The 26,427-nt window shown below is 40.2% G+C and overlaps 1 protein-coding gene across 6 annotated transcripts in view; it reads right to left on the reverse strand.

Moving 5' to 3' along the window:
* ERC1 (ELKS/RAB6-interacting/CAST family member 1) overlaps positions 1–26,427 on the reverse strand; it is a 546,576-nt gene that overhangs the window by 501,027 nt on the left and 19,122 nt on the right. For all 6 annotated transcript variants that reach the window (XM_084634612.1, XM_084634613.1, XM_084634610.1 and 3 more), the window contains exon 2: positions 21,572–22,407. In XM_084634612.1, the coding sequence (XP_084490738.1) occupies positions 21,572–22,240 (669 nt within the window). In that variant the 5' untranslated portion in view covers positions 22,241–22,407. The remainder of the gene's footprint in view (positions 1–21,571; positions 22,408–26,427) is intronic.

Genomic DNA, 26,427 nt, shown 5'->3' on the forward strand with positions numbered 1-26,427 from the left:
CATGTTGAATACCATTGAAAAAAGCAGGAGGACAGGATCTATTTTCCGTAAACCATGAGGAAACAGGCTGTATTCAGTTCAGGGTTTGGATGGTACATGATAAAATAAGGCACACAACTACACACTGAATGATAATAAAAAAATACTGAAAAGCTACCCATTCAGTGAGCACCATCTATCTTGCGCACTTAATGAGGCTCCAGTCCTGTGGGAAAACATAGGACATTACAATGTCCTGAAAGACTGCATCACAATACATTTGCACACAGAGGCTGAATTAAAATTGCATTGAAAACCTTAAATTTAGTGTTTGCTAACTTCTGAATACTTGACTTTGCAAGCTTTATCTTCATTCAATAGTTTTTTAATGTAAATGTATTGATAGGGCAGTTACAGCATACAGACTTCATATCAAGACACTTTCTTCAGGAAGTGCACATTTATCTATCTTCCCCTTAAGCCCTACCCCCTTCCACACATACAACTTTTCTTTAAAAAAACAGGAATATAAACACAGATGAACACCATTAATTCAATGATAAGACTGTACACACAGTTAAAATAAAAATGAAAAGCCTGGTATAAAAACCTAGAATTCCTGATTTCTATTTTATATGCAACTTTTAACATTGTATGAACAAAAGTACTGGCAAAACATTTTCCATTTATATAACATTTTCCTTACAGACAATCCTTTCCAATATGTTCCTCTTTAAAGCGGACATTTTCTGGGCTTGATCTCTGTCAGAAGGTGATTTATTTTTAAGGTAGAGCAAAATTCCTTTGACTATTTCTGAAGTACAGAAGAGTGAAAACATGAATTTTCCAATTATAAAAGATCCTAACCATAGTAATTGTTTGCACACAAAAAAAACAACAGCCAAAACTGTTTTAATTTTTTAACTTGGCATGAACAGAGTCCCACCTGAGGACTAGGGGCCTCCTTGGATGAGGGAAGGAAGATTAAAAATAAGTGAGTGAAAAATAATTTCTGAATATTGCCAGTGCATACCTGTTAAGATTTTAGCAGACCTTAGTAAATCCTGCCCCCTTTACAATGCCACTACAGACTTGCTCTGCCTGGCATGACTGGAAGTCTTGTCTCAGGGTAGGATACGATGCTTTTAGGCTACAACAATTTAAATGAGAAAGAGTAAGTGATTCACTGAAACAGTACAATTCTCCCCAAAAAGGAAAACCTTACCATCAAGACCGGAGAATCACAACACCTTAAATACAGTTATGTACTATGCTAATTTAGGGTCTCTCCACAATTTGTACTGTTTTCTACTCCTCACTTCCAACTGTCTAGCTATATCGTACCTATCCTTTAGGGAAAAAAAAAGTTAATTTCCTATGCTTCAAGGAAGTCAAAAGTCAAAATTGTAATCCAGGACAGACTTCCAGAGTCAGAGATACTGACCACTGGACTTGCACCATCGAGACTGGAAAGGGAGAACTGAGAAATAAATGCTGCAGCGTCTCTCTTCAGGAAAGAATAATGAAAATACATATATGCAGTGTAGTTGTAGCTGTGTCGGTCCCAGAATATTAGAAATATAAGATGGGTGACATAGTATGTTTTATTGGACCAACTGCTGTTTGTGAGAGACACAACTTTCGGGCCACACAGAGCTCTTCCTTTCTCAGGTCTGAAGAAGAGCTCTATGTGGCTCAGAAGCTTGTCTCTCTCACCAACAAAAGTTGATCCAATAAAACATTAACTCACACACCTTTATCTCTAATGACAATATATGAACGCTGTATGTCAAAAGAACCCCTCTTTAGGGAGTAAAGTCAGCTATATGCTTCATGAAAATATAAGTGCTTTATATGCCATTTATGAAATATTCACTGGCTCAGTGGAAATGAAATCCACAGACTGAAGGCAACAATATGAGAGAATCCAACAGGACCTCGTCCTTCCTGTGAAGAAGTTATATAGGAGCCCATACAGAATGTAATTGTTAATGACATGCCACTAGAAACAGATAGTGCCCCTCTATTCACCCATGGCTTTTGGACCTAAAAACTGAACTGACTGCACTGCCCAAGGACCAAGTAGTAAATATGGCAACCATGAAACCTGAAAACACTCTGGGAATACATTGAAGGAGAAGAAAGACAGTGCCCTTTACATACAAGCAGAGATTAAACCCTCTACAGAACTCTTAAGACCACACTCCAACCAACCAGGCCCACTAAGTCCTTCAATAGTACTTGTATAGAGCTCTGAGCAAAATATGTCCACCTGCCCTAATACTAGAAGGCTATATTTTGGCCCAATGTTTAGAGAAAGGGACAAAAAGATTCCTTTAGTTCTACTGATTGCCATAATTACTTTGAATTAACCACTTAATCTGGATAAATCACTTAATCTCTGATCCAGTTTACTCACCTGTAAATAATGATGTACAAAGACGTTATCTAAAGATAATAGCATGACATGTACCTCACAGGATGTTGATGTTTAATTCATCTATATCTGTAAAGCTCTTTTAGAGATTCAGATGTAAGATGTTTTACAAATGCAAAGTATAGCATTTGATTTCAGGTCAGCCCCCCCAAAAGACAAACTGACATAGTGAGGGGCTGGGCTTTGCTTCTAACAAATTAATAAATTTATTTTGGCAAATGAACTCACAAAAACACAACATTTCCTACTGCAAACCATGGCAAATTCCCCCTAATGGCAATGAACTCTAATCCTCAGTTGTCAATTTCTATATCTATACTGGATGATCCATTTATATGCAGGGTCTGCCACATCTGTCCACCTCACTACTTAAAAGAAAGGAAATGTTCCGGTAAGCACAGACATTTTATTTACTGTTTCCAGATGCAAAGAGGTCAATCACCAGCACACCAAGCTGATTTACAATGAATGCGGATATTTTTGGGTGCAGGATCCCTTTGCTTAGTCCATTTTCTGCCACGTAAGTCTTGGTGTTCATCTTCCCCCTCAGTAGACAATGCACTTTGCAACAGGAAACTTTGCTCTGCTAAGAATAGGATAAATTTTCTGGAATATAGCGGATAGTCTTCTTCCTAGCTGACTTATGAAAACCCCACACACTGACAGTTGTGACTAGAGTAAGTCTGTTATCCATGGAAAGACCAGTACTCCTAAACCTCAGTGAATCACTGGTGTGGTCTTTCTGTTATCCATGCCCAAAACCAAACTGGAAGGATCCCTTAAAAATAAAAAAGGCTGATTCTGTGCGTTTCCAGATTGAGAGAGTAAAGAATATATAATTGTACCTAAATCTCTGCCAACAGATTTAGGGTATGTCTACACTTACCTCCGGAGCCATCGATCCAGCAGGGGTCGATTTATTGCATCAAGTGAAGACATGATAAATCGACCACCAAGCATTCTCCCGTCGACTCCGGTACTCCACCGGAGCGAGAAGCATAGGCGGAGTCGACGGGGGAGTGGCAGCAGTCGACCTACCACAGTGAACACACCGCAGTAAGTAGCTCTAAGTACGGCAACTTCAGCTATGCTATTTTCGTAGTTGAAGTTGAATAACTTAGACTGATTTAGCTCGCGACCCCCCCGCCGTAGACCAGGCCTTAGACTGGGTGAAATGTAGAGAAGATAACCAGAATTACTGGATAAATCTCATGTGGCTGTATATGTGCCACAGGATCCCTGGGGTACAACCTGGAACTGGGGCACCTTTATGCCCTTTTAACTCTTCGGTCTGGGCTGTCTCTCACAATGCTTTGCTAGTGACAAGCAGCAAACCCCTCCAGGTGCTGTTATCACTCAGTACATTAGCATGTGGAGTCCCAGCTAGATTGATTTGTGCGTGGCCCAGGAAGCATTCATGCACACAGAGAAAAGCCCCAGCAAATCTCCCAAGCCCCCAGAATATACCATCTTCCTCTGGTCAGAAGCCTGACCAGTGTATGTTCATTGCCCAGTCCAGCCCTCCTTCAATCTGGAGAGGACATATACTAGCCTTTGTAAACTGAGCTAAGATTTCCTAAGTGCTTCAACCAAAACACACAGTTTTAAGTAAAACATATTTATGAACCACAAAGAGATAGATTTTAAGTGATTATAAGTGGTAGGCACAAAAGGTCAGAGACAGTTATCAAAGAAAATAAAAGGTAAGCGCATAGTCTAAATCTTAAACCTTATTAGACTAGACAGTATTTGGATCAAGCAGTTTTTTCCCCACCCACTAGATATTACAGTTCTTAAAATACAGACTTCCCCTTTAAGCCTGGGACCAGTCTCCTCAGTTCAAGTCTTTGTCTTCCCAGCATTCTTGTTGCTTCCAGCATAGGTGGGGGAGGAGAAAGACAAAAGCATGATGCCACAGTCCCCTATTTTATGTCCTCAGTCCATGTGCCTGGAAAGAAACTAGCCCAGACATGTCCTGGAGAGCTTTGCTGAGTCACAGGGTTGAGCAATCCCCCACTATGTGGTGCTTCTCTTACAGAATTGTAAATCCCTTGTTTACAACTCCCCTCCTAATTAATGGTAACTTAACACTCTCCTGAAAGTGGATCACCACTCTTGTTGTCACTGGGGAACTAGACACTCTCAAACTTACAACATATTTCAGTAACAACTATACAGCAAAATCTCATAACTTCATACACACTAATGATATACATATTTGGATAAAATAATGGGTTTCAGCAGATCATGACTTTTCATATGATATATTTCATAAAAATCATGCCATGTAAGATATCAATTATATGACGGGTGAATATAGGGGTTCCAGGGTGTGCTTTGAGGTACAGAGTTCCACAGTATTAGATCAGCATTCCCCAGTAGGCTACAAAAAGAACGGGATTTTTGTTTCCATGATGCCACTTGTTTTCCTTTATGTCCATCTTCGTCTTGTTATCGTTCTTCTGTGATGAGATTTTGTACCTAAATGGTACTCATTATCAGCCCAGGCCTACGTATATTTCTCCTCAATCCAAAAGATACACCAAGAACTATACCAATGTGTTTTCCAGCGCTCTCTTTCTGTACAGAATTCTGATCAGAAAATTTGTCCAGGTAGAGAAAAAAGTGAATTTCCTTCTTCCTTAAAAGCCAGTATTAATACTACCAAGTCCCTGGAAAAGCATGTCAGATAAAATGGTAATGACAGAAATTAGGAAAAGAAAAAAGCTGCCAATCATATATAAAATACAAGAATTGTCTGTGGGATGGGTAACATTTTAATGTTTTGTGGATAAACCTCTTTTAGGAACCTATTCAGATGTTTTAGAAGGCGGTTGCTCTGTTTGTCCTGAATTCTGAGACTAGAAATAGGACGGAGAGTGGGTTGTATTATTCTAATCTGAAGTTGATGGATGATTTCATTCATGTCCTGGCACTTCCATGGGTTGCTGAAATTGGAAATGGAATAAATCTCTTCCTGCACTTCTTGCACACCTCCTTCAGGAGACCTTCTCTGGACGAAGTTCAGTTACCTCATTTGATATTATAGGCAACTCTTTTGCTTCCAACTTGGTGCCAACTGGGGGTCTAATTCCAGACAGGGCTGGTTGAGAGTCCTGTAGACAACTCTGAAGCAATAGAGATCCACTACTGACCTCCCCATAGCAACCTGCACTTGTGCTAGCTACCACTTGCAAAGAGGTGTCTCTCTGGTTGTATTTCAAGGACTGTTTCAACTTGTCGTATTGTCAGGAGGAAATATTGATAACCCAGTAACATGCCTAGACCATCGACCGCAACTGGAATACCAGTTGTTATGCTTATTGCTGAAAGCAGCTAGAAAAGTCTTTCTGAAACCATAGCACAACTAACAGTTCACGAGGGGAGGGGGAAGTGAGTGATGATGAGGAGTGCACATGACCCTGTGCCCTCCTGACTTGAGCTTTTTCCTAAGCATGCGGTTTTGCAAGATAGAAAGTCTGGCAATAGTTAACTATTGCTATGTGAAATACTGCTGGTTAACTGACAAAAAGCTACACACTACAGGCTGGAAAACACCATACTTAATTTAGCTTCTGCTCAGCCATTTGTTTGTTTTTTATGAACAAGCTATGTAATACTAACAATAGGGTATAAAAAGAGGGTGAAATATGAGTTTGATGGACACTTGAACACCTCTCAAGTTCCCCTGCAGACAGAAGGCTGGCCACTGGAGGTCAACGTGAAACTTTTGTAGCTCACTGGGAGGCCTAGGAAGGACAATAAGGGAGAGGGCATGATCTAGATTTTTCTGCCACCTCCTGCTGAGATCTGCCACTAAGCAGCCAGTTGCGCAGGTAAAGGCAGACAAGGATGCCCCCTATTTTCAGGTGTGTCATCACCAAAGCGAGGCACTTTGTAAAGAACTTCAGTGCAGGTGACAGTCCAAATGGCAGTAACTTGCACTGACAATGACGGGGTCAGGACATGATCTGAGATACTTCCCTTGGTCCAGATGTACGACTACGAAAAGGAGAGCCATGAACAACTCTTAAGCCTAAAAGGAATAGAATGATGGAGGCAAGCACGAACCATCCTGAAGCTCAGGCAGCGTATGTGTTTGTTCAGTCTCTTCAGGTCTAGGATTAAATGAAGACCCCTTTTCTTCTTTGGGATAAAGATATAAAGTATATAAATACTCCGTGTTTTTTAATCTGATTGCCCTGATTTTATCTTCCATTCTAATTTTACAAAAAGAAAAGTAGTACTTGTGGCACCTTAGAGACTAACAATTTATTCGCGCATAAGCTTTTGTGAGCTACAGCTCACTTCATCGGATGTAGCTCACAAAAGCTTATGCTCAAATAAATTTGTTAGTCTCTAAGGTGCCACAAGTACTCCTTTTCTTTTTGCGACTACAGACTAACACGGCTGCTACTCTGAAACCTCTAATTTTACAAAGGTGCTTCTTTTACCTTTTTTCTTTATAATAAAGTTCTGTTTCTTTTAGAATCTGATTGGGGTTTTTTTTAAGTGTCCTAAAAAAACCCAAGGCTGGTCTGTGCTCATCTCATTTATTCTCAAGCCTCCCCAGGAAAGGGGGTGTGGAGGCTTGGGGGGATATTAGAGGGGAGTAGGAACTCCAAGTGGTCCTTTCTCTGAGTTTTTCTAAATCACTTGGTGGTGGCAGTGTTACCTAATCCAAGGTACAAGGAAAATTTGTGCCTTGGGGAGTTTTTAACATAAGCTGGTAGAAATAAGCTTAGGGGGCCTCTCATGCGGATCCCCACATCTGTACCCTAGAGTTCAGAGTGGGGAGGGAACCCTGACACCCATTGATAAAGGATATCAGCAAGCATTGAATCAAGGCACACACATGGAACCAATCACTGAAACAAATCACTCCAGAACAGAACACAAAAATCACCACTCTCCTCTCAGGCCAAACCCTGAGAGAAACCCTGGTGTTTGCTAGTGACTTGCTTTTAAACCTAGCCAAACTGCACTGATCTCCTTTGTAAAATGTTTGGAGATCCACAGACGATGCTATATAAGAGGTTGGTGGTGTTATATTTGCAATACTGTCCATCTCTGTGACCACTGGGTGTCAGATAATAGCTACCTTTTATTTATTTTTGTTATTCTGATGTTATCTGAGAATTTTCACGCCCAAAGCGGGAGGGGGGGGGGGCGCGCGGGGAGGCTGAGGTGATGCCTGCCTGGATTTGGCTGTCTATGGAAGGCCTGTATAGGGTGGAGACCATGCTTCCAGGTAAATATCTCCCATTAGAACTATTTGTCAGAAATTTGAAATAAAGTTTGGAATTTTTCTCAAAAAAGCTCTGCAGTGGGAAGGTCTCTGGCTGGGCTGCCTGTCATTGTGGAGGCAGGAAAACTAGAGGGAATTTCAAGGGGAGGACTGTTCCCCTGCTGCCGGGGACTGATCGGTCTGATTCTGCCCCCAGCCATAAGCAACATGAGGCACCCATTGTAACAGATTTGTGGACCCTAGGACAAGGAAGATCTCTTTATTTGAGTTTGTGTTGTTCTCGTAAAACAAATTTTAATGGGGACCTGAACTTGCCTTTTATAGCATAGATGAGTGTTTTAAGTGTAAACCTTCTTAATAGAAAACATTTCTATGTAAAATCTGAAATACCACTGAATTAGGAAACTAAAGTAGCAAGTAAAATATATCTACTTTAGCAATGTAAAACTATAAAATGGGAAGTAAATAATTAGTAACATGTAAATAAAAATATTTAAATAAAGAAATCAACTTAAATTTTTTTGATATTTTAAAACAATTTTTATTGACCTTGGTTCATGAGATACCCAGGAACAGTTTGAGATCATCAGTCTGTCTCAGATTTACTCTTCATTACATTTTTTTAAAAAAATGTGCAGTTTTAATTTTGGGCTCAGATGCTCTTTTGAAATTGGACAAGTAAGTCTCATGGTATTTTAATTCCATAACTGCATCAGCATAACTTGTCAGGTTTCTCATGCAATGCTTATTTTAGTACACTTAAGATGTGCTCTGTGCAAACATTTGAATGCCCAAAAGTCAAAAATTCCTTTTGATGATCACTTGTGCTATTGTTGATGCAGTTTTAAATGATCATTGGAAGGGAACCCCACACAAAAAGGCTTGAATATGAGTGAGGCGAATTAATTCCAAAATTCAAACAAAGAAGAAAAGCTTTCACAATATTTGCCTGGCTATGGGTAATAAAGCCAGATTTCTTCCCCAAAAGACATTTCTTTCATTTACATTAAAATACACTACCACTTCACAAAAGTCTAAACTGTAAAGACTCCTTTCAGTGTTGTGCTCTTCAATATATCAGTATGTGTCAGTTGCTCCCAGACAGCTCAAAAAAAGGTTTCATCAATGTGGGCTGGTCTACACTAGAAAATTAGTTCGACAGCACTATCAGTGGAAGAATTCTTCCATCCACCTAGCTACTACCTCTGCAGGAAGTGGATTACCTATGACAATGGGAGAACCCTTCCCATGGGCATAGGTAGTGTCTACACTCACGGGCTCCAGCGGCACAGCTGTAGTGCTATAGCTATGCCACTGTAGTAGTTTAAGAGTAGACAAGTCCTGTGTATTTCGCATGACTACCACAAGAGGCTAGAATACTCTGATTCTTTTCTGTCCCTTCTTCCTCCATCTATGCTATTTATCAGTATTTTGGGGAAGCAGTATTGATTTCACAGAACCCAGTGCAAAATGGCCCCAAACCACAACAGGACCTCTAAGCACTACTTCAACAAACAATTATGTTGTAGTAGATCAGGGACCTGCAACTCCTGGCTCTCAGATTCTGTTCTTAGCTCTGTCAAGGACTTACTTTGAAATCATAACCAGGTCACATTTATACATCTGACTTTATATATAATCTATCTGTACCACTGTTACCTGCCTCACAGGGGTGTCTGTGAGGCTGAGTTAATTGTAAAGCACAGTAGGATCCTCTAAGGCACTAATGCAAGTGTTAAGTATTAATATTTTTAAATGGCCTAGAAGGCAGTATGGTAGGTAGGTCCATTACTGTATTCCTCTCACTACAAAAGGTGACTCAAAGCACTCAATAGGAACAAGGGAGTCTCCAACCACCCTACAAAAATATAGCCAGGAAGAGGTCACAATCTAAGATAGCTTTGAACTTTTACAGAAAATCACAGCACAGATTGCAAAAAATATCTAGCAGGCACTCTGTCAGAAGAAAGTATTGGTGATGCTACTGTCATTTTTCAATTTTTCTGCTACTTACAGAAGACAAAGGCTGAGGACAACTAGAGAATTATCCTTGCAGCACAAAGGATGTGATGCCAAATTAACCTTTCACACCCAACTGCGGACAAACCACTGCATCCTGATTTCAACTCGAGTTTCCATCACTGTGGATCACTGCCTGCCACAAATATTTCCTTAAGCTAACTAAAACTGGTAAATATAGGAAATAAAAGAAAAGAATCCTTATGTTGGAAATTTTATGACAGGAGAAAACTAGAAACACTGTCAAGTTCTTCCATCCCTCCTGCTGGCTGAGTCAACAGTAGTACGTCACAAGATTTCTTTCTTCAAATATTTGTTTAGCTGCTGATACTGGCATCTTTGGTAATTTATTCCATATATTAAGTACTCTCACAGTAAAGAGCTATCAACTAAATTACTTTGCTACCTAACCCTTCCTTTACTTTAGAAATACATTTCTACAGTTAGCATTAATACGAGAATTTTTCTCTTTTTTCTAATCCCTCCAGAATTGCATAAACCTTAATCAGGCCTTTTCTGTCCTATTCCCCTGCAAATAAAGTTCCATCTCATTTCCTTACTCATTTTGATTAAGATTCTAGGGACTGCGTAGCATTTCAGCTGGCTTTTCAGCTGTACCTTCTTCATTTCAACGAAACTTTTAGTAATATCCAAATATGGCCTCATATTATTATTACTGCAAATGTGAGCTCATGTATCCCTAACATTGCCACAAAAGTCTTTCAATTTATAACAATGGGACCCAAATACTTACATGTATCAGTGATGTTTCTTCATACTTTTGCCACTGACACTCAGTTAGCCATTACCTGTCATCCCATCTGCAATCACCTCTCCCTTTTCTATTTTATTCATGATTGTGGAAATGACCTACTGCATAGTCCATCCCAATACAAATACACAATCCCCTGGACGTATTCACTATTAAACTAGTACGGCACTTCATCTTAGCCAAAAGTCTTATGCTGAGCCTCTGTGTACTGTGTTTAGTAAGCCACAATAGGAATTAGGTCTGCTCCAATCTCTAGGGTAGCACAATCTTGAAGACTCCAAGATTTAGAACACCCAAACTTCAGTGAGAGCTAAAACATCCATTAAAACGGAGGATAATAGAACAGCAAGGGTCAGTATGGAGGTTGGATTGAATACCCATTTGAATAGTTTGACCTCCACCACTCTCTGCCTAATGACTTTCACAAATTGAAGGGAAAACATGAGCTTGCTTACTAGTATAAACTGAGTAGCAGCCTACAAAACTGGGACAGTTGCCTAAAGTAGGGGACTATTGACAAACACCACCATGATTTCTTCTCATCTATTTAAGATTACTAGAAAAATATGGTGGTTTTGCCATCCTTCCCCATGCAACCTTTGCCCATTTAGGATGACTTGCAGTTACAGTATCTTCAGGAGGGGCCATGTATAGAATTTTCATGTTTACTCAGTCAGATGCAACACACAGAGGAAACAACATATGTATTTCCACCTACTCCATCCTGCTCTGTTTAATATTACACACTTTAAAAGAACATTCAGGTTGTAAAATCAAGCACTCAGAAGTTAGGAAATGCCAGAACTGAAGTGATCTGTGCAACCTTAATTTATCTCCTCTGAGCACATGCATTATGATACAGTCTTTAATATGACCACATACATACTATTTTTTCCACAGGACCTCGCCTCATTCCATGTACAGGATAGACAGTGCTCAATGAATAGGCAGATTTTCATTATTTCATTTTATGTCATTTTTTAATGTGTAGCCCCCAGGCCTTATTTACCATACACCATCCAAACCCTAAAGAAAAAAACAGCATACTTTGATGGTAAAGTAGAAAAAGGATATTTCCTGGAGTCTTTTAAAAGGGTGTTTTGTCTCATGCAGGCATTCAAAACCAGATTTAAATCCAAAACCAGACTTTTAAGAATCTTAGGTGAGTAGTTAGCACAGTCACCGTAAGGAACCTGACGTCCTGATGTGATGAAATCCTCCTACGTAATCTCGAGGATGCTGAAAGAAAATTGCTGCTGCTATCTACACCCTGAGTATACCAGTCAGCAGACCAAGAGATAAATCAAGGTTGAGGCATTCTGCAGGAAGCCTAGAAGTGTCTGGGTAATGGGGAAGTACTTCCTTCATTGCACCAATGCGAGAATCTTTCACAAACTTGGGTGGAAATTCTTCCTGCAAACCAGCATGGAACTGATCACCCTATTTTAAAAATGCGTCCCCTTCACACATTCCCTCTCCAAAGTGAGGCTGTCCGATCTAGACCTTTCTTGATTCTTTATTATCCTGGACATGAGGGGCACAGGAGGTAACATATACAGGATGGAGTTTGGCCAAATTAGGAAGGGAGCATTAGTAGCCACTGTCTTTGTTCTCTTTTCCTCGAGAAAAACTTGGGGACTTTGTTGTTTGGTATAATGTGAGTAAACGCAGCAATGGCATTCCCAAGGAAACTCCCAGCTGATGGAAGACCTCTGGTTGAAGGAGCCATTCTCTGTGGTCTAGCTTGCTTATGCTTAACAAGCTAGTTCTGATGTTTTCTCATTTATGCTGAATGTGCACTATGAATTCTTTATTCACCCCTTTTTTTTCTGTAGAGAGGCAGACCTGATCCCTATCTACTTGTTGACATAAGATATTGCATTTTCCATCATAATCAGCACTGTGCTACTGGGGAGAAAGTCCACCAGTAAGCACAGGACACATAGATGATCACTCAGTTCCACCTAATTAATACTGTGATATTTTCTGTCCCCAACCACATTCCCTGAATTGACCTGCTCTTTACATGGGCGCCCCAGCATTATATGGTGTCAATGATGGTGGGGACACACAGGATCCTTTATGGCTTGCCCTCCTACGAAATTTTCTTTACCAGTGAAAAAAGTGCATCAGCATTCAAACCAGGGTTGACTTATACAATAAATAGGACAGAGGTTTGTAGGGGTCTCAATGCTTGGACCACTGCAAAATACCTATGCAAGATACCACCGTCCCTAGGGCATTCATAAGGGCTAACAGCAACATCCTGTGGGAGCCAACAATTTATTGGACTACTTTCCTCAATTAGAGTTTAAGAACCACAGCCAATGGCATTCCTGACATCTTCTCTTATGGGGAGGCAGAGCACAATGAATCTTGGAAAAGTGATTAGCACTTTTTCTTGAATCCTGTTTTGCTCTAGTTTTCTTAAGATAGGAAACTTGGCAGACCATTGTTCCATTCTCTTCAACATACACCGGTTTGACCTTGGAAGAGGTGCAAAGCAAAGAAAGGGACCAAAGCTATAGTTTCCCCCACCATGCCTCCCTTTACATGGATGTAGAGTCAGGTCAAAATATGAGGGGCTGGATGACTGAAGAAGTGGTCCAGAGTAGTGGCAGCAGAAGCTGAATGAACATTCTTCTCTGTTGAAATAGAGAGCCACCTTCGCACTTCTGTCAGTGTAGCTTAGGGACAGAGGCTGCTGCCAGGGGATCTTCATGCCCAAGTCAAGATGCAAAGAAGTCAGTATGTCACGTAAAAACTGATTGGGACTTGACAGACCAAGCAAGCATACCATACATTCGTAGCTCAAAGTAACTCAGGGCACCAGCCAATTGGTGTAGGACCAACTGGGATAGAGTACAAAGAACACTTTGTTTTGGAAAATGATTTCTTTGATTTCACTGTTTTGTATCACTGGATACTGCTGGAACATGGTAGGGCCCCAATAACTGCAAGTTCCCTTCAGAAACTTAACCAAATTAAACTGATTTGTCCGCAAAAGGAAAAGAATTTTACACTTATAATTTCAGGCTCCAAATGCTGGAAAAGAGTTTAAAATGATCGGTTCTCAAACATCTGCCATGTTCCTGGGTCTAAAGGAAGAATTATGTGGAAGGGAATTCCAAGGGTAGCCCCTTACACTGTCACAAAGTGACTAATTATTTTAAAGACAGATGCCACAGAAAAGACATGGGGACATCAGGATGGAAAAAGCCAAGGTAGATATCAATGAACAGAAAGCTAACTAGAGGGAGGAGGAAGAACTATAATATCAATCCAACAGTATGTACCAATGGCAATCAGACTAAATATTAGCGAACTATAATAATAAATTAACCAAAAAGCCATTTGGTGCAGCCAGTTAGTCTGTTCATCAGAACAAGGATGCCACTAACAGCTCAGCTAAACACAGCAATAGGGACTAGTAACAAAAAACCTTTAGAGGCTATCAACGAAAGACTAGGTTTTAAAAGGCACTGAGGGATACTCATACTTCAAGATGATGAGAAATGGAGGTTATTTCAAATGGTAGGGGTGCAACTAAAGACTAGTCTTAAGAGAAACATCCAAAGAACATTGCAGAAAAATATTGCAATAATTCACGAATTAATCTATAAAAAAAAGATTGAAGTAAGATATGAAAACTCATAGCCAAGAATAGAGAAGCTGATGAAAATGTAAAGACTTTTTAGACTGCTCTTTACATTCTCGAAGTGTTTGCCTCAATAAGGTGAAAGCCCCTTCAGAAACATTCTCATGGTTAAGCTCTCACATAGACATCCAGGGCCTCTAACAACTGAATGACAATATATCAAAGTAAAAAGACTCTTTCCAGCAGCCAAACATTCCTTCAGGAGAAACATTCTGTAATTCTGAACATGTACAAGTCACTGTGGAAACAAAAATTTCAGTGCAGGATGTTTTTGAAACTGCAGAACCTGATACCTTATTATTCCACCCCAGGATAGAGATCAGAGATGCCCTTAATAACAGCAGGCTCAAAGTGGGAGCATAAATCTTACATAGCCCACTACTGCCCAGTTGCATTGAAAAGGTATTTTTGAGAAGTTGTTTTCAACTCTTGTAATCAGAATACTCTAGCTCCCTCAAACAGAGAAGAGTCATCCCATGCCAAAAACAAGTTTCTGCTATTAGCTCCAAAAATTCCTCCCTCAACATTCAAGGCTTTTTTAACCTTGGAGAAAACTGAGTACTCTCATTTTGGCTTCCAGCAAAGAGAAAAGTTGCTACCTAATTTTAAATGCTTTAGCAACTCTGACATACAACCTACCATAAGAATTCATGGAAGAGTAACTACAGGTGGTATGGTCATCTGGTCCAAATGTCTACCAACAAGCCTGTGAGAATCATCTTTGACTCTGACCCAATGAAAGCAAGATGTAAAAGACCCCCCCGGATGATCTAAAACATGATGGTTGGACAACATCAGACCCCTGGCTCAGGACAGAACATAATAGAGGTGCATAATATGTACAGAGGCCTCTTGATTGTCCAAGCAACAGCATGAGAACTAACCAAGATCTGCAGCATTCTTCCAAGGTAAATTCTATATTCAATACCATAAAAGCCAGCAATGATTGTGACCTGCAATGAATGTGTCATGTGTTTTCTTGCCAGAAGTCAGAAGAGACTTCTTCTGTATGAATTGCAAGCTGGTGGCTGCATTGAAAGAAAAGATTTGTGGCCAAGTATAGACATTACAGATCATTAGAGAGGCTGAATAGCTGGACTACCAGATTTGGGATGCATCATTACCCTAGATTCAAGAAAGAAAGGGACTGATGACTAAGGAATAAAAATGTGGAAAGGGAGCTTGGCAGTTTGTAATAAGTTCTTCTTTTGTAAGAACTTATAGGATGCACATTTTATACTGTAAGGTAATTAATCGCTGGAACATACCAAGGCTTGTGTTAGATTCTCAATCACTGGAAATCTTTAAGTCAAGATTGGATGTTTTTCTAAAAAATATGGTCTAGTTAAACTAGAGCTATTTGACTTGAAGCAAGAACTAATGATTCAAAGTCGTATAGCTTTCTTTACACAGGTGGTCGTACAAGATCAACAGTGGTCTTTTTTTAACCTTAAAATCTATGAACTTCAGTTATTGCCCACCTACTGATAGGCACACAACAGCACAAACAGAGTTTCTGCAGCTGTTACTCTCCTGCAGTGGGCTCAGGGTTCATACAATACGTGAATGAAACTATATTCTCCTATGAAAGAAAAAACATCCAGAAGACACCTTAAAGTAAATAGCAAACTGGCAGGCTATTTCTCTTTACGGAAGTAAAGATTTAGCTCTCATTTTTGTCTTCTGCCTACCTAGAGTTCACTATAGAAATCGTAGCTTTCTTCCAGATGAAAAATGGCTTTTCAATCCCACTAACTCACAAAAGCAGCAGGCATGTTACATCCATATATGGGAAAAGGTAGACACTGAACAACTGAATGAACATGCCTGATATGTAACAAAGCAGACAAATTCCCCTACAGAACCTCTTTTCCCTGCACATGGCTACCAAAATCTCTCTCTGGAAGAAATTATACCATAGAAGATAAGCAACAGTGAAGAAGGGATGGATCAGGCAGCCAATGTCTTTTACACACATCAGAATACCTCTTAACATGGGACTTGTGCCTGGCTGTTCTTTCAAGCTTTCAGTCAGGAGATAAAGGCTTTATTTTGATGAAATAGTGTATGTTCCACAAGCTTAAATAACAGTATTCTAGAAATATTTTCATGTTTAAAAATTTGTACTGGGACTATTTTTCTAACCCTTAACCTGTAATGTTAAATGCCCCAGTTACCATGAGTACAAATGAACAGATCTCAAAGGGAAAGAAAAAATTACTAAACTTCAAACCTCTGAAAATGTCCTAGTAACTCTTCTATGAATAAATATGCCATTATTTTAAGAATGGATTGCTTGGGTCCTTCAAGAACTAGAAGCAAACACAACCCATCAGAAATCTGGGAAGCTCCAATTTCCAAATAATATAAAGCTCCCATTTCTATCCTTGCAGTGTTCTAAGATATTAAACCTTAAATCTGTCATTGATCCAGGATTGAACAGGGACCATCCCTGGGTCTCAGGACATTGAGAGACTGCAGCATGGAGAAGATTCCACATCTGATGGGAAGGGAAGGAAGGAAATGTTTTGTCAGGTTGAGGGATTTTTTTGTATTATTATGGTGTGAAAGTTTGGAAGGTCCCAACAGAGAGGTACTGATGTATTAGTGGGCAGAGTGCTGGCTAAGTGGTCAAAAGGTAAATTATATTTACCATGTACTGTATCACATGCATATCAACACTATGTGCAAAAACACACACACACAACTTGAACAAACCATGCCTGCCAGCAATCAGGAGGCTGAAGAGACAAAAAGCTCAGATTTTAAACATTTGATCGTTCAAGAAAATATAGCAATTCTACTCTTTTGGTAACCAATACAAATATTTAATTGAAGTTAAGAAGCATTGCCTGACCCTTCAAAAACCATCTGTTGATCACATGTGCACTTCAATATCTTGGTTGCGCTGACAGACAGTGCATCCAGCCTGAAAGCTAAAGTTTGAAGCTGATTTGAAGCTTCAGAGAAGCATGTGGGTAGCACAGAAAGAGAAAAAAAAAAAAAAAAAAGCCACCTATCCATATTTACATGCCTTTTCCAAATTTGGTGCTTAAGGAAAAACAACATTTTAAATAAAACTTATTTTTTCACTGCAAGTATATTATCTGCTTAATGTCTCCATTTGATTGATCCCTAATGTTCCAGGAGAGGCAGCATGCTATCCAACCTACTCACTATTAAACTTTTCTATAAATGTTGTCTAGATTCAGCAATGGTCTAAGACCACCTAACCACATATACATTTCGTAAAGATCAACATGATCATGCTTCCTTACAGCATGATCAGATTCCTTACAGATTCAGCATTGCTATGAACCAAAACTATGTCAGAGAAAAAAGGACAAGAGTACTTGTGGCACCTTAGACACTAACAAATTTATTAGAGCATAAGCTTTCATGGGCTACAGCCCACTTCATCGGATGCATAGATGCATCGGAGAAAAAAGGAAATCTTAAATTAGAAGATCAATTCTGTTTGACAAAATTCTAAAGGCCATAGACTTATAGCTTTTTTTATTTTTTTAAACATCTTCTAAAACTAAGGTAATTTAACCATCCCTTATGTTCAAGAAAGATGAGGTGTCAATAAAGGATATCAACATTGTAATAAAATCTATCCAGGGACTATATGGTATGCATATGAAAATAAAAAGATATACTCATAGTGGGAAGGGCAAGGAGACCTCAAGATGACAGTAAAAAGATGGCGTAAGTCAGCCAGTCTTGGCTCCACAAGCAGAGCTGGATTTGTCCTTAACTAGATTCTGTACAAAATTTAAGCCCTACACCTACCTACACAGAATCTGAGAGCTTCATTAAAAAGGGTCTCTTGAAATACAAGTGTTGGCATCGAACAAACCAACTCCTGCAAGCTTACTGGAAGATAATGTAAACGGGAACAAATTAAACAAATGTTATTAATGCAATGGACAGATCCCAGCTGCACAGATCACAGAAAAATCCCTGGTCCAGAGCCTAAAGAGAGAAACCTGTTTAATTACAGATTAATCCTATTAAACTAATCTTCCTGATAAAGGGTGAAATGACCAACTCCAGAAGGCTATAGAGAGTATAATGAATGCAGAGTTTAATTAGGGCATACTGCTAGCTGACTATAATTATTAATTAACATTCCCAGTTTCTACATCTCATTGCATGTTTCACTTGGCTTTTAAATTGCACCCTTCCTTTTTTGGACCAAAGTTATACAATCCCAGCATTGTGACAATAATTACAGTGGGCGCCTAAAGAAGAGTCCTGGCAATATCCTTAAGTGTTTAATTAGGGTCCCGGTGAGGGGAAGGAGGGGAGAAATGATGTAGAAAAATTAGTGTTCTCTAATCTCTACACACGTTCTTTATAGCATAATCTGACTGTTCCATTCCAAAGAATCTGAGTTACTGAACAAGCCAGCCATAGGCTATATGTTGCCTTCAAGATTTTCATAATGACTGGAAGTTCAGAAACATCAAGTCTTGAAATAACTCACTTTAAATCATGCTGACCTAGAAATAGAAAGAATGCATCTTAGACACGTGCCAGTCACTTTATTTTTTGTGGCACTCTCCCCCATACCCAAAGCTAAAACAAGGATTGGCTAAAGGAGTGAGTATGCCAGTAGAGCTTCAAGAGACTCTAATCACATTTGAAGTAGAGCAAACATTTTCTTTAAAAGATGTGAGATGGATGAAAACTCAATAGGGAAATATCCTGATTGGTGTGAAAAAACAAACCAGATTAGGGGTAAACTCTGGGACTGCACACAGGACTGATTTACTATGTGAAAAAAAAAAGGTTTTTCTTAAAGGAGAAGACAGATGGTTCCCCAACTCAACTGGCTAAAGCAATAGCTAGAAGGTATAAAGAACAGCAATCAAAAGGGATGGAGGTTATTTTCTCAAAAAGGAGGAACAAAGACTTCAGAATTAACATGAGATTCCAAGGAGATACCGCTAGTCTCGCTGGTGTGGGTTTAGATGGGAAGCTATACTGAATTTTTTTAACTAGAGAGCTCACTATAAAGTCCTCAACCGTAATAACTTCTTGTGATAATTAGGCCTACCAATTAACCTTAATTGTAAGCTCAACAGTAAAAAGTGAGTGAAAGTTCATAGTGCCACAATAACCTATAATAAACCTGCTGATGGGAAAAGTTGCAAAAGGGAGACAGGAAGACTGAATTAGGACAAATCAACAGGCATACAGATATAATTCTGGGACTGTATTAAGATCATGCCTGGTAAACAAGAACAGTGTCAAACTGAAAACCAATTAACCAAAATTAGCATGTCAGAAATGAGGCCTAATTGGTGGACAAAATAATGAGGGGAACCTTTTTGGGGTTTTTTAAAAAAAAAAAAAAAAAAAAAAAAAAAAAAAGGACCGTGGGAGTAAAATCAGCTACTGAAGTGACCTTCACAGTCATGGCTGCCATCTTCACCCTGGTCTGGGAAACCATTCCTTCGTCATCCTGAGAAGTGTCCGCACCCAACTGGGCCAGAGAAAGGGAACCAAATGACATTATCACTTCCACAAACTCTGGCTGAATCCTGAACACCATCTGGGATGTGAGATTGTCTCCCCTCACCCTATATATCCTTTTCCTTCCCTACCTTATTTCTTTACTTTGCTATCTCTCTTCTTTTTCATTCCGTCTAACAAGAGTCCAGCTTAGTCAGCCAGGACTGTATATTTTACGACACTACTGTAAACCTATGACCAGAAAGAGGCAGCTAAAAGCCATTGCCTAAACAGCTTGTCTCCCTCACCAACAAAAGTTAGCCCAATAAAAGATATTACTTACCCACCTTGTCTATCTAAGGGTATGTCTATACTACCCGCCGGATCGGCGGGCAGCAATCGATCGGTGAGCAGCCAGGCTAGACGCGATAAATCGACCCCCGAGCGCTCTCCTGTCGACTTCTGTACACTCCTGTACTCCACCACCGGGAGAGGCACAGGCAGAGTCGACGGGGGAGCGGCAGCAGTCGACTCACAGCAGTGAAGACACTGCAGTGAGTAGGTTTAAGTATGTCAACTTCAGCTACGTTAGTCACGTAGCTGAAGTTGCGTAACTTAGATCAATTATTCCCTGCAGCGTAGACCAGGCCTTAGAGACTGTCAAGCAAATTTCCTTCTAAAAACTCTTTCCAGCTAAAGGAAAGGGGAACAGGGGATACTGTTAAAATGAAATCCTTATTTAACACTTTACATTTCAAACTGCTTTTCCTTTTCTGTGTCTTTAATAAAAGTTCAAAAGTATTTTGAATTATATGTGTACCATAGTACTAACCAGGCTGAGGCCTCTGTATACCAAACCCCAAACCATGTTTAAAACTGTTTAATGCTGGACAGTGAATTGCTTTTGTTAACACCTCTGGCCCAGTAGAACAAACCCCAATACCCCCTAAATGAAAAGATGATCTTTATGGGTGCCAGAAGATAAATCTAGATTCCTAAAATTCTCTACCGCTGATTCACTTTATAGCTGGACAAGTCATTACAAATGAGTAAAACTGCAGCACAGAAAGTTTAAGGTCCAGTCTGCCCTACTAAATCAGAGGTTAACTGTTGTTAAATGGCTGCAGCCCAAATGGTTTGATTTAGTTTGTGTAAATATGGACAGATTGCATTATCACGCTAAAACAAAACAAAAAAAAAATCACATATTTGTCATAAAACACCAATGGCAGAAGGCATCAAATAGGCACAAACTACCGATAAGAAGCCAGCTTAAAGCTAAAAGTTGAGTGCTAACTTATTTGAGGTAAATGATGTATCTAATCTTGTCAGGCACTCCAACCTTGTCTATACTAGAAGTTGTACTCCATTGCTGACAACAGGTGCAGCTGAACAAGTGCTGAATAAAGTATAACAGCAAGCACAGCCAAGGACAAACTGTTCAGAACCATTTCAGAAATCCCCAGACCTGCAATTTTTAGCCAGTTTCTAAAATGATACCAAATACACTTTGGCTTCACTTAGACAATATTCAGCAGAAGTTGAACAGTACCCTCTGTTAGGAACTGATACTTTTTTTAACACACAAACACATAAAATGCTTCAGATATTACAGCAATAAGCACTACAGAAATATCAATAAAGATCAATTAAGAATAACCTGATATTTAAAGGGAAATAAATTAACTGGTTAATATCAATCCACACCCAAATACTACATGACACCCAACAGCACAACAGGTGACCCATGCTCAGAGGGCTTGGTATTCTGCTAGCGTAGAATTTTGTTCAACAAGTAGCATTATGGTTTGAAAATACTTATTTTTTTTAAAACTTCTTCCATTACCTAGGGAAAGCCCCCAACCCATTCTACCTAACTAACTTAGAGGTGGAATCCAATGTAGAGTCCAAGAGTAAAACAGAAACAACCCACTGATTCAGTCCTACACACACACACACACACACAAAGTTCAACAATGACCTTGCATAACTTACCTGGTTTTCTTCCTGTACCACTCTATACTGCTCCTTCCAAATGGTGATTTTTGAAGCTTCATCTTTTCTTAAGGCTCTCTCCTTCTTTAGCTCAGGACTCCAGAAGGTCTTGATGCTGTTCATGGAGGAGCTCAGCTTGCTTTCTTTCACCTCCACATCCTTGCGTAACAAATCATTTTCTCGTAGCACCTCTTTGAGCTGTGTCTGCAGATCCATTATAGTGTTATCCCTGGCCTGGCGCAGTGAGTGAGGCACAGTGGATGCCATGCTCACTGGAGGGAGGTGGTGGTCTCCAAATGCAATAGTATCACTGGCAACCCCACTACTGGCAATATTGGGGCTGCTACCCATAGCAGTCATCCTAACACCATAAGGCAGCCGCCCCCCGGATCGGCCAAGAGTCATGGTGCTTTTAGGGGTGTCGGCACCCACGTTCTCATGGTCACTTAGATACATAGGGCCAGATGTGGCATAGGCAGCATTTAAGGATTGAATATTTTCCATGGAAAGTGTTTTCCCACTCCCACCCCCAGCATTGCTTCCAGAGCTCCCACCTGTGCTGTTGGTTCGACGATGACCTAAGCGCGGTGATCTTGGCAACCTTGGTGAACGCCCAGGACTCTGATTGCTTGGTTCAACTTTACCAACTGACCGAGCACTTCCATACATGATTGAACTGGTGGCGTGAGGTGACTATATAGGTGTCAAGCAGGAATGAGATAGAGATACTGTGAGGTTTTTCTATGGTTGCAAGTCAGCTTAAGGCCAATCACAATTTATAATAGATCCAGTTGTCCATTTCTGAAGTCACGTACTCATGGTGTTCGAGATTATATCTGTATCAATTAAAAAAAACAAAAAACAAAAAACACACATTCAATACCCAATATCTCAAATATATATATATCTCCACTTTGACCCACACAAGTGGAAAGTGTCCTCTATTAGTTACTTCCCAATTGCTCCATAATACTTCCAACTAGTTACAGCTGTCAAAAATGTAATTTTTCAAAACCTCAATAATCAAACTTAAAGTGAGTTTTATGGTTATAGGTTCTTTCTCTATGCTGTCATCACTGTAAAATGACAAACCCAAAAGAGATGCCTCCATCATTTTTCAGACCGTTTATTTTGCTATGGGCATGGTCTAAACTCCAAAAGAACAATCTAATCTTTTTCCCCTTTCAAATTGCTCCCCTCCCTCCCTAAACTGTAGCTTCTGTCAGGAAACTCAATTTCATAAACAAACTTGAACCCACTCGACAAATATGAATCTTTCTCAGGCAAGTGCCTCAGGTTCTGCAACTTGAGATTTCATTTAAAAATAAAGTCTCTAGACCCCATGGCTGTAAAAATGATCCTCCAAATATGAACCTAGTGTAAACTAATGCAGTGCTGTTTTTTTAAATTCACTTGCAGACAGTTCCAGGGCCTCGGTCACTCCTCAGAGAGAGTCTTATCCGTCTACACTGCCGCCATTCAGAACTCTGTGGTCAGCAGTGACACTGACAAGAGTCAAGTCATTGCTGCCAGTGAAGCTCTAAGCAGCAATAGATGCAGACACTAGAACTATTATGCTGTGAGGACTCCCTCCACAAACAACAAGGCATGATAAGGAAAGCAGATCCCCCACCATCATCCTTGGAGCAACTCAGGGAAAGGGGAGAATAAAGCCAACAGTGTTCCGTCTTTCTTTCAGCAGATATGAGGAGACTGCAGAAAATGTAGGGAAAGCAGATCAAGTTTATTACACATCAACTAGCCAGAGGCTGATAAAGATGGAGCACCTGAGAAGGGTGCAAGGACAGCACCTTCCTCCTTCCAAGCAGATCACATGCGGGCAAGCTAATTCGTGAGGTCCCTTCCAGTCCTACCATTCTATGACTCTCACCTGGACACTGCCCTGCCCCTTCCCTTCCCCTTCCACCCTATTTTTGGCCAGTATGTTTGGTCCTCTGGCTACAATGTGTCTGACTAAATTTCCAAGTCCCATCAGTGAAGATATGTTTTGTGATGAGGTGATATTTCTGGTTGAGCAGATGGAAGAGACTGATGGGATAAGTTAAGAGAGAGAATATGGTACTAAAGGAGATGCTTGGATAAATAGAAAGAGAAAAAATTATAGGTGAGTTACAAAACTTAATATGGGAAAAGATAACAAGGTAAAGGTAAAGAGAAGAAAAAGAGGGAACATACACTGAAAACAATGCAAAGAAAATAAACTACGAACTGTTAAGGGAAAGAAGAAAAAAGTGGACTAAAGGCAGAAAAAGGAACAACAAAAAACAAGAGGCAGTGAATCACATTTTAAAAATAGAAAGTTAAATTACAATTTACAAACAGTATACTGCTGTTTCCTTTGTATTTCAGAAGGGGCAATAGCACAGGAAATTTTTACCTTGCTCTATGGACTGTTTTTCAAGTCCTGTTCACTAACTACTGCTAGCAAAATTGTGAATAGGTGTGAAAGTATTTGTTCACTTGAACCCTTTCTTAAACAAGTGATCACAATGTATCTGAACAGTTGGCTGATGCACTAAGTTGGCATTGCTAAAGCTTACTTTAAAAGAACATAAGAACGGCCATACTGGGTCAGACTAAAGGTCCATCAAGCCCAGTATCCTGTCCTCTAACAGTGGCCAATGGCAGGTGCCCCAAAGGGAATGAACAGACAGGTTATCATAAAGTGATCCACGCCCTGTCACGCAATCCCAGCTTCTGGCAAACAGAGACTAGGGACACCATTCCTGCCCATCCTGGCTAAAAGCTCAGGCACAGAAAAAAAGTGAATGCAGTTTATAACACAGTAAGCTATTTGGGTGCCAAAACCAAAACATGGTAGCCCATGGATTTTTTTTTTTTTTGAAGTCAGGAATTAGAGATGGAAAAGCCTTCTTAGTTCACTTATTCCCATGTGAATCAGAGGAGGATTCTTCCCTTTCACAGTAAAGTCTACAGTGTCATAAAATTAGGCTGGTCAATTGTCAAGAGACTATGCTCTAGATCTTGAAATAAAACAGCAAAGCAGCCAATTTGTTTGCACAAGAACTTGACAAAAAATCAGTTTGATTAAGTCATCTTCAGTGTCTGGACTACTAGTTTATTCATTCCTGCTCTGCCACATTGGATAAGGGCATGCAAATCAGATTATACTATTTCCAAAACACTATAAGAAGCACATTCATTGAGGGCTTGTCCACATGAGGCCTCAGGAAAATTAATCCAAACTAACGAAAGGTGTGAATTTAAAGCAGATTAATCAAACCACACTAAATATGTGTGGACCCGCTCATTCAGAACTGAAATGGCCTTAATATGGTTCATCTGAGCTATACCTAATTAAGGCCACTTAAGAGTATGCCCACATAGCACACTAAACCCAGGCTCTGACTCAGATTTAAAATTTAAAAACCCTTCCATCGACACAGAAACCAGTCTAACTCAGGCCCGCAGACCCTGCTAGGGAGGTGGGTCAGAGCCCAAGTCCTGCTGTGACATGGGACAAAGCCCAGCAGTTTGCAGTGTGGATGCAGATCAAATTCAGGTCACCAGATTCAGGTTTGGAGATTCCACCAACACTATCCAACAGTTCTCTAGAGCTGTTTTCCTCAGCCCTTCCATCACAAACCTTCCCACTCACTTCAGAAGAAACCACCTGGTTCAAATGTAGCTGCTCAGCATTTAACCCTTCATTTACACACCCACACCCACCACTCATTTGGAAAAGGTTAACCCTTGTGTGTACTACCTATGGCCAACTCTAAGAAAAAGTCCTGCATCAAGCATATTGCTAGCTGGCCAGAACACAGATGGATTCTGGTTAACCTCTGGCACAAAGCAAGAAAGATATTCATTTTCATTAAGAGTACAAGAAATGATCAGATCTACAAAGCTATATTTGAGCAGCTGGTGGTTTTGGGAATTGATCAGACCGCAGAAAAATGCAGAAAGCAAATCAAGTGGCTGAAGCCAAATTACTGAAAAGTCAAAGATTCTAACAGCACCTCTGAAATACCCATCTTCCTGTCCCTTTCACAAAGAATTTGATGGGGTACTGGGAATCGTAACAAGCAGTGGGTGCACAGTGATGCCTGACAATCTGCTGAGCAAGAATGGCACCCTTATGATCCCCTAGGCACAGACAATGCCACAGGACAACCAGCCATCAGATGCAGGGCAAGAGGTGACACTGGTGTTGAGGCCAATAACTGAATAGCTATGCAGCTGGAGCAGCTACAGCAAATCCTGGGTCTGTAGTAGAAGGCGCTGTTTGAGGACAGCCCTGCGCAGGGGCCCACTACAGAACAGGCACCAGGAACAAACGCTAGAACAAGAGCCCGGTAAGTTTCTGCCACTCTGTTGTTTCTTATTGATATATGGATGGGATAGATTTCCAGCTTATGACCCTATTAAGTTATTAATGCAAATCAGGGTGCTGGTGTGCTTCTGTTCAGGGTGGAAGCCACACCATTCCTCTAGCATTCCCCCCACTTTTCCTCCCCACACCATGTGGGATTCAGGATGGACACAACAAAAGAGGAAAAAAGTTAAACAAGGAGTTACTAAATATTTTACTTGTTACTCTCTGATTGTTAGAAGTATGGGTTGGGCTCCACAACTAACAGCAGTCTAATAATACAGCACACCTCATAAATCAGCCACTCCCATATTCACCCAGAATGCCTATAAACTGAGTCCCAAAACAACTTGGCTGTTATGAGTTCAAACAAAACCCGTGTGAGAGTCCAAATTAGAGAAGAGGATGGCTGGCCGGCTGTATTAGGAGTCCCCATGGCTGGCAGTCAGTCAGGTTTGTGCACAGATGCAAGATGCTAGTGAGGAGGCTGTACTGCATC

The sequence above is a fragment of the Lepidochelys olivacea genome, assembly GCF_965140295.1.
Source record: "Lepidochelys olivacea isolate rLepOli2 genome assembly, chromosome: 1".
In the NCBI taxonomy this organism is placed as follows: domain Eukaryota; kingdom Metazoa; phylum Chordata; order Testudines; family Cheloniidae; genus Lepidochelys; species Lepidochelys olivacea.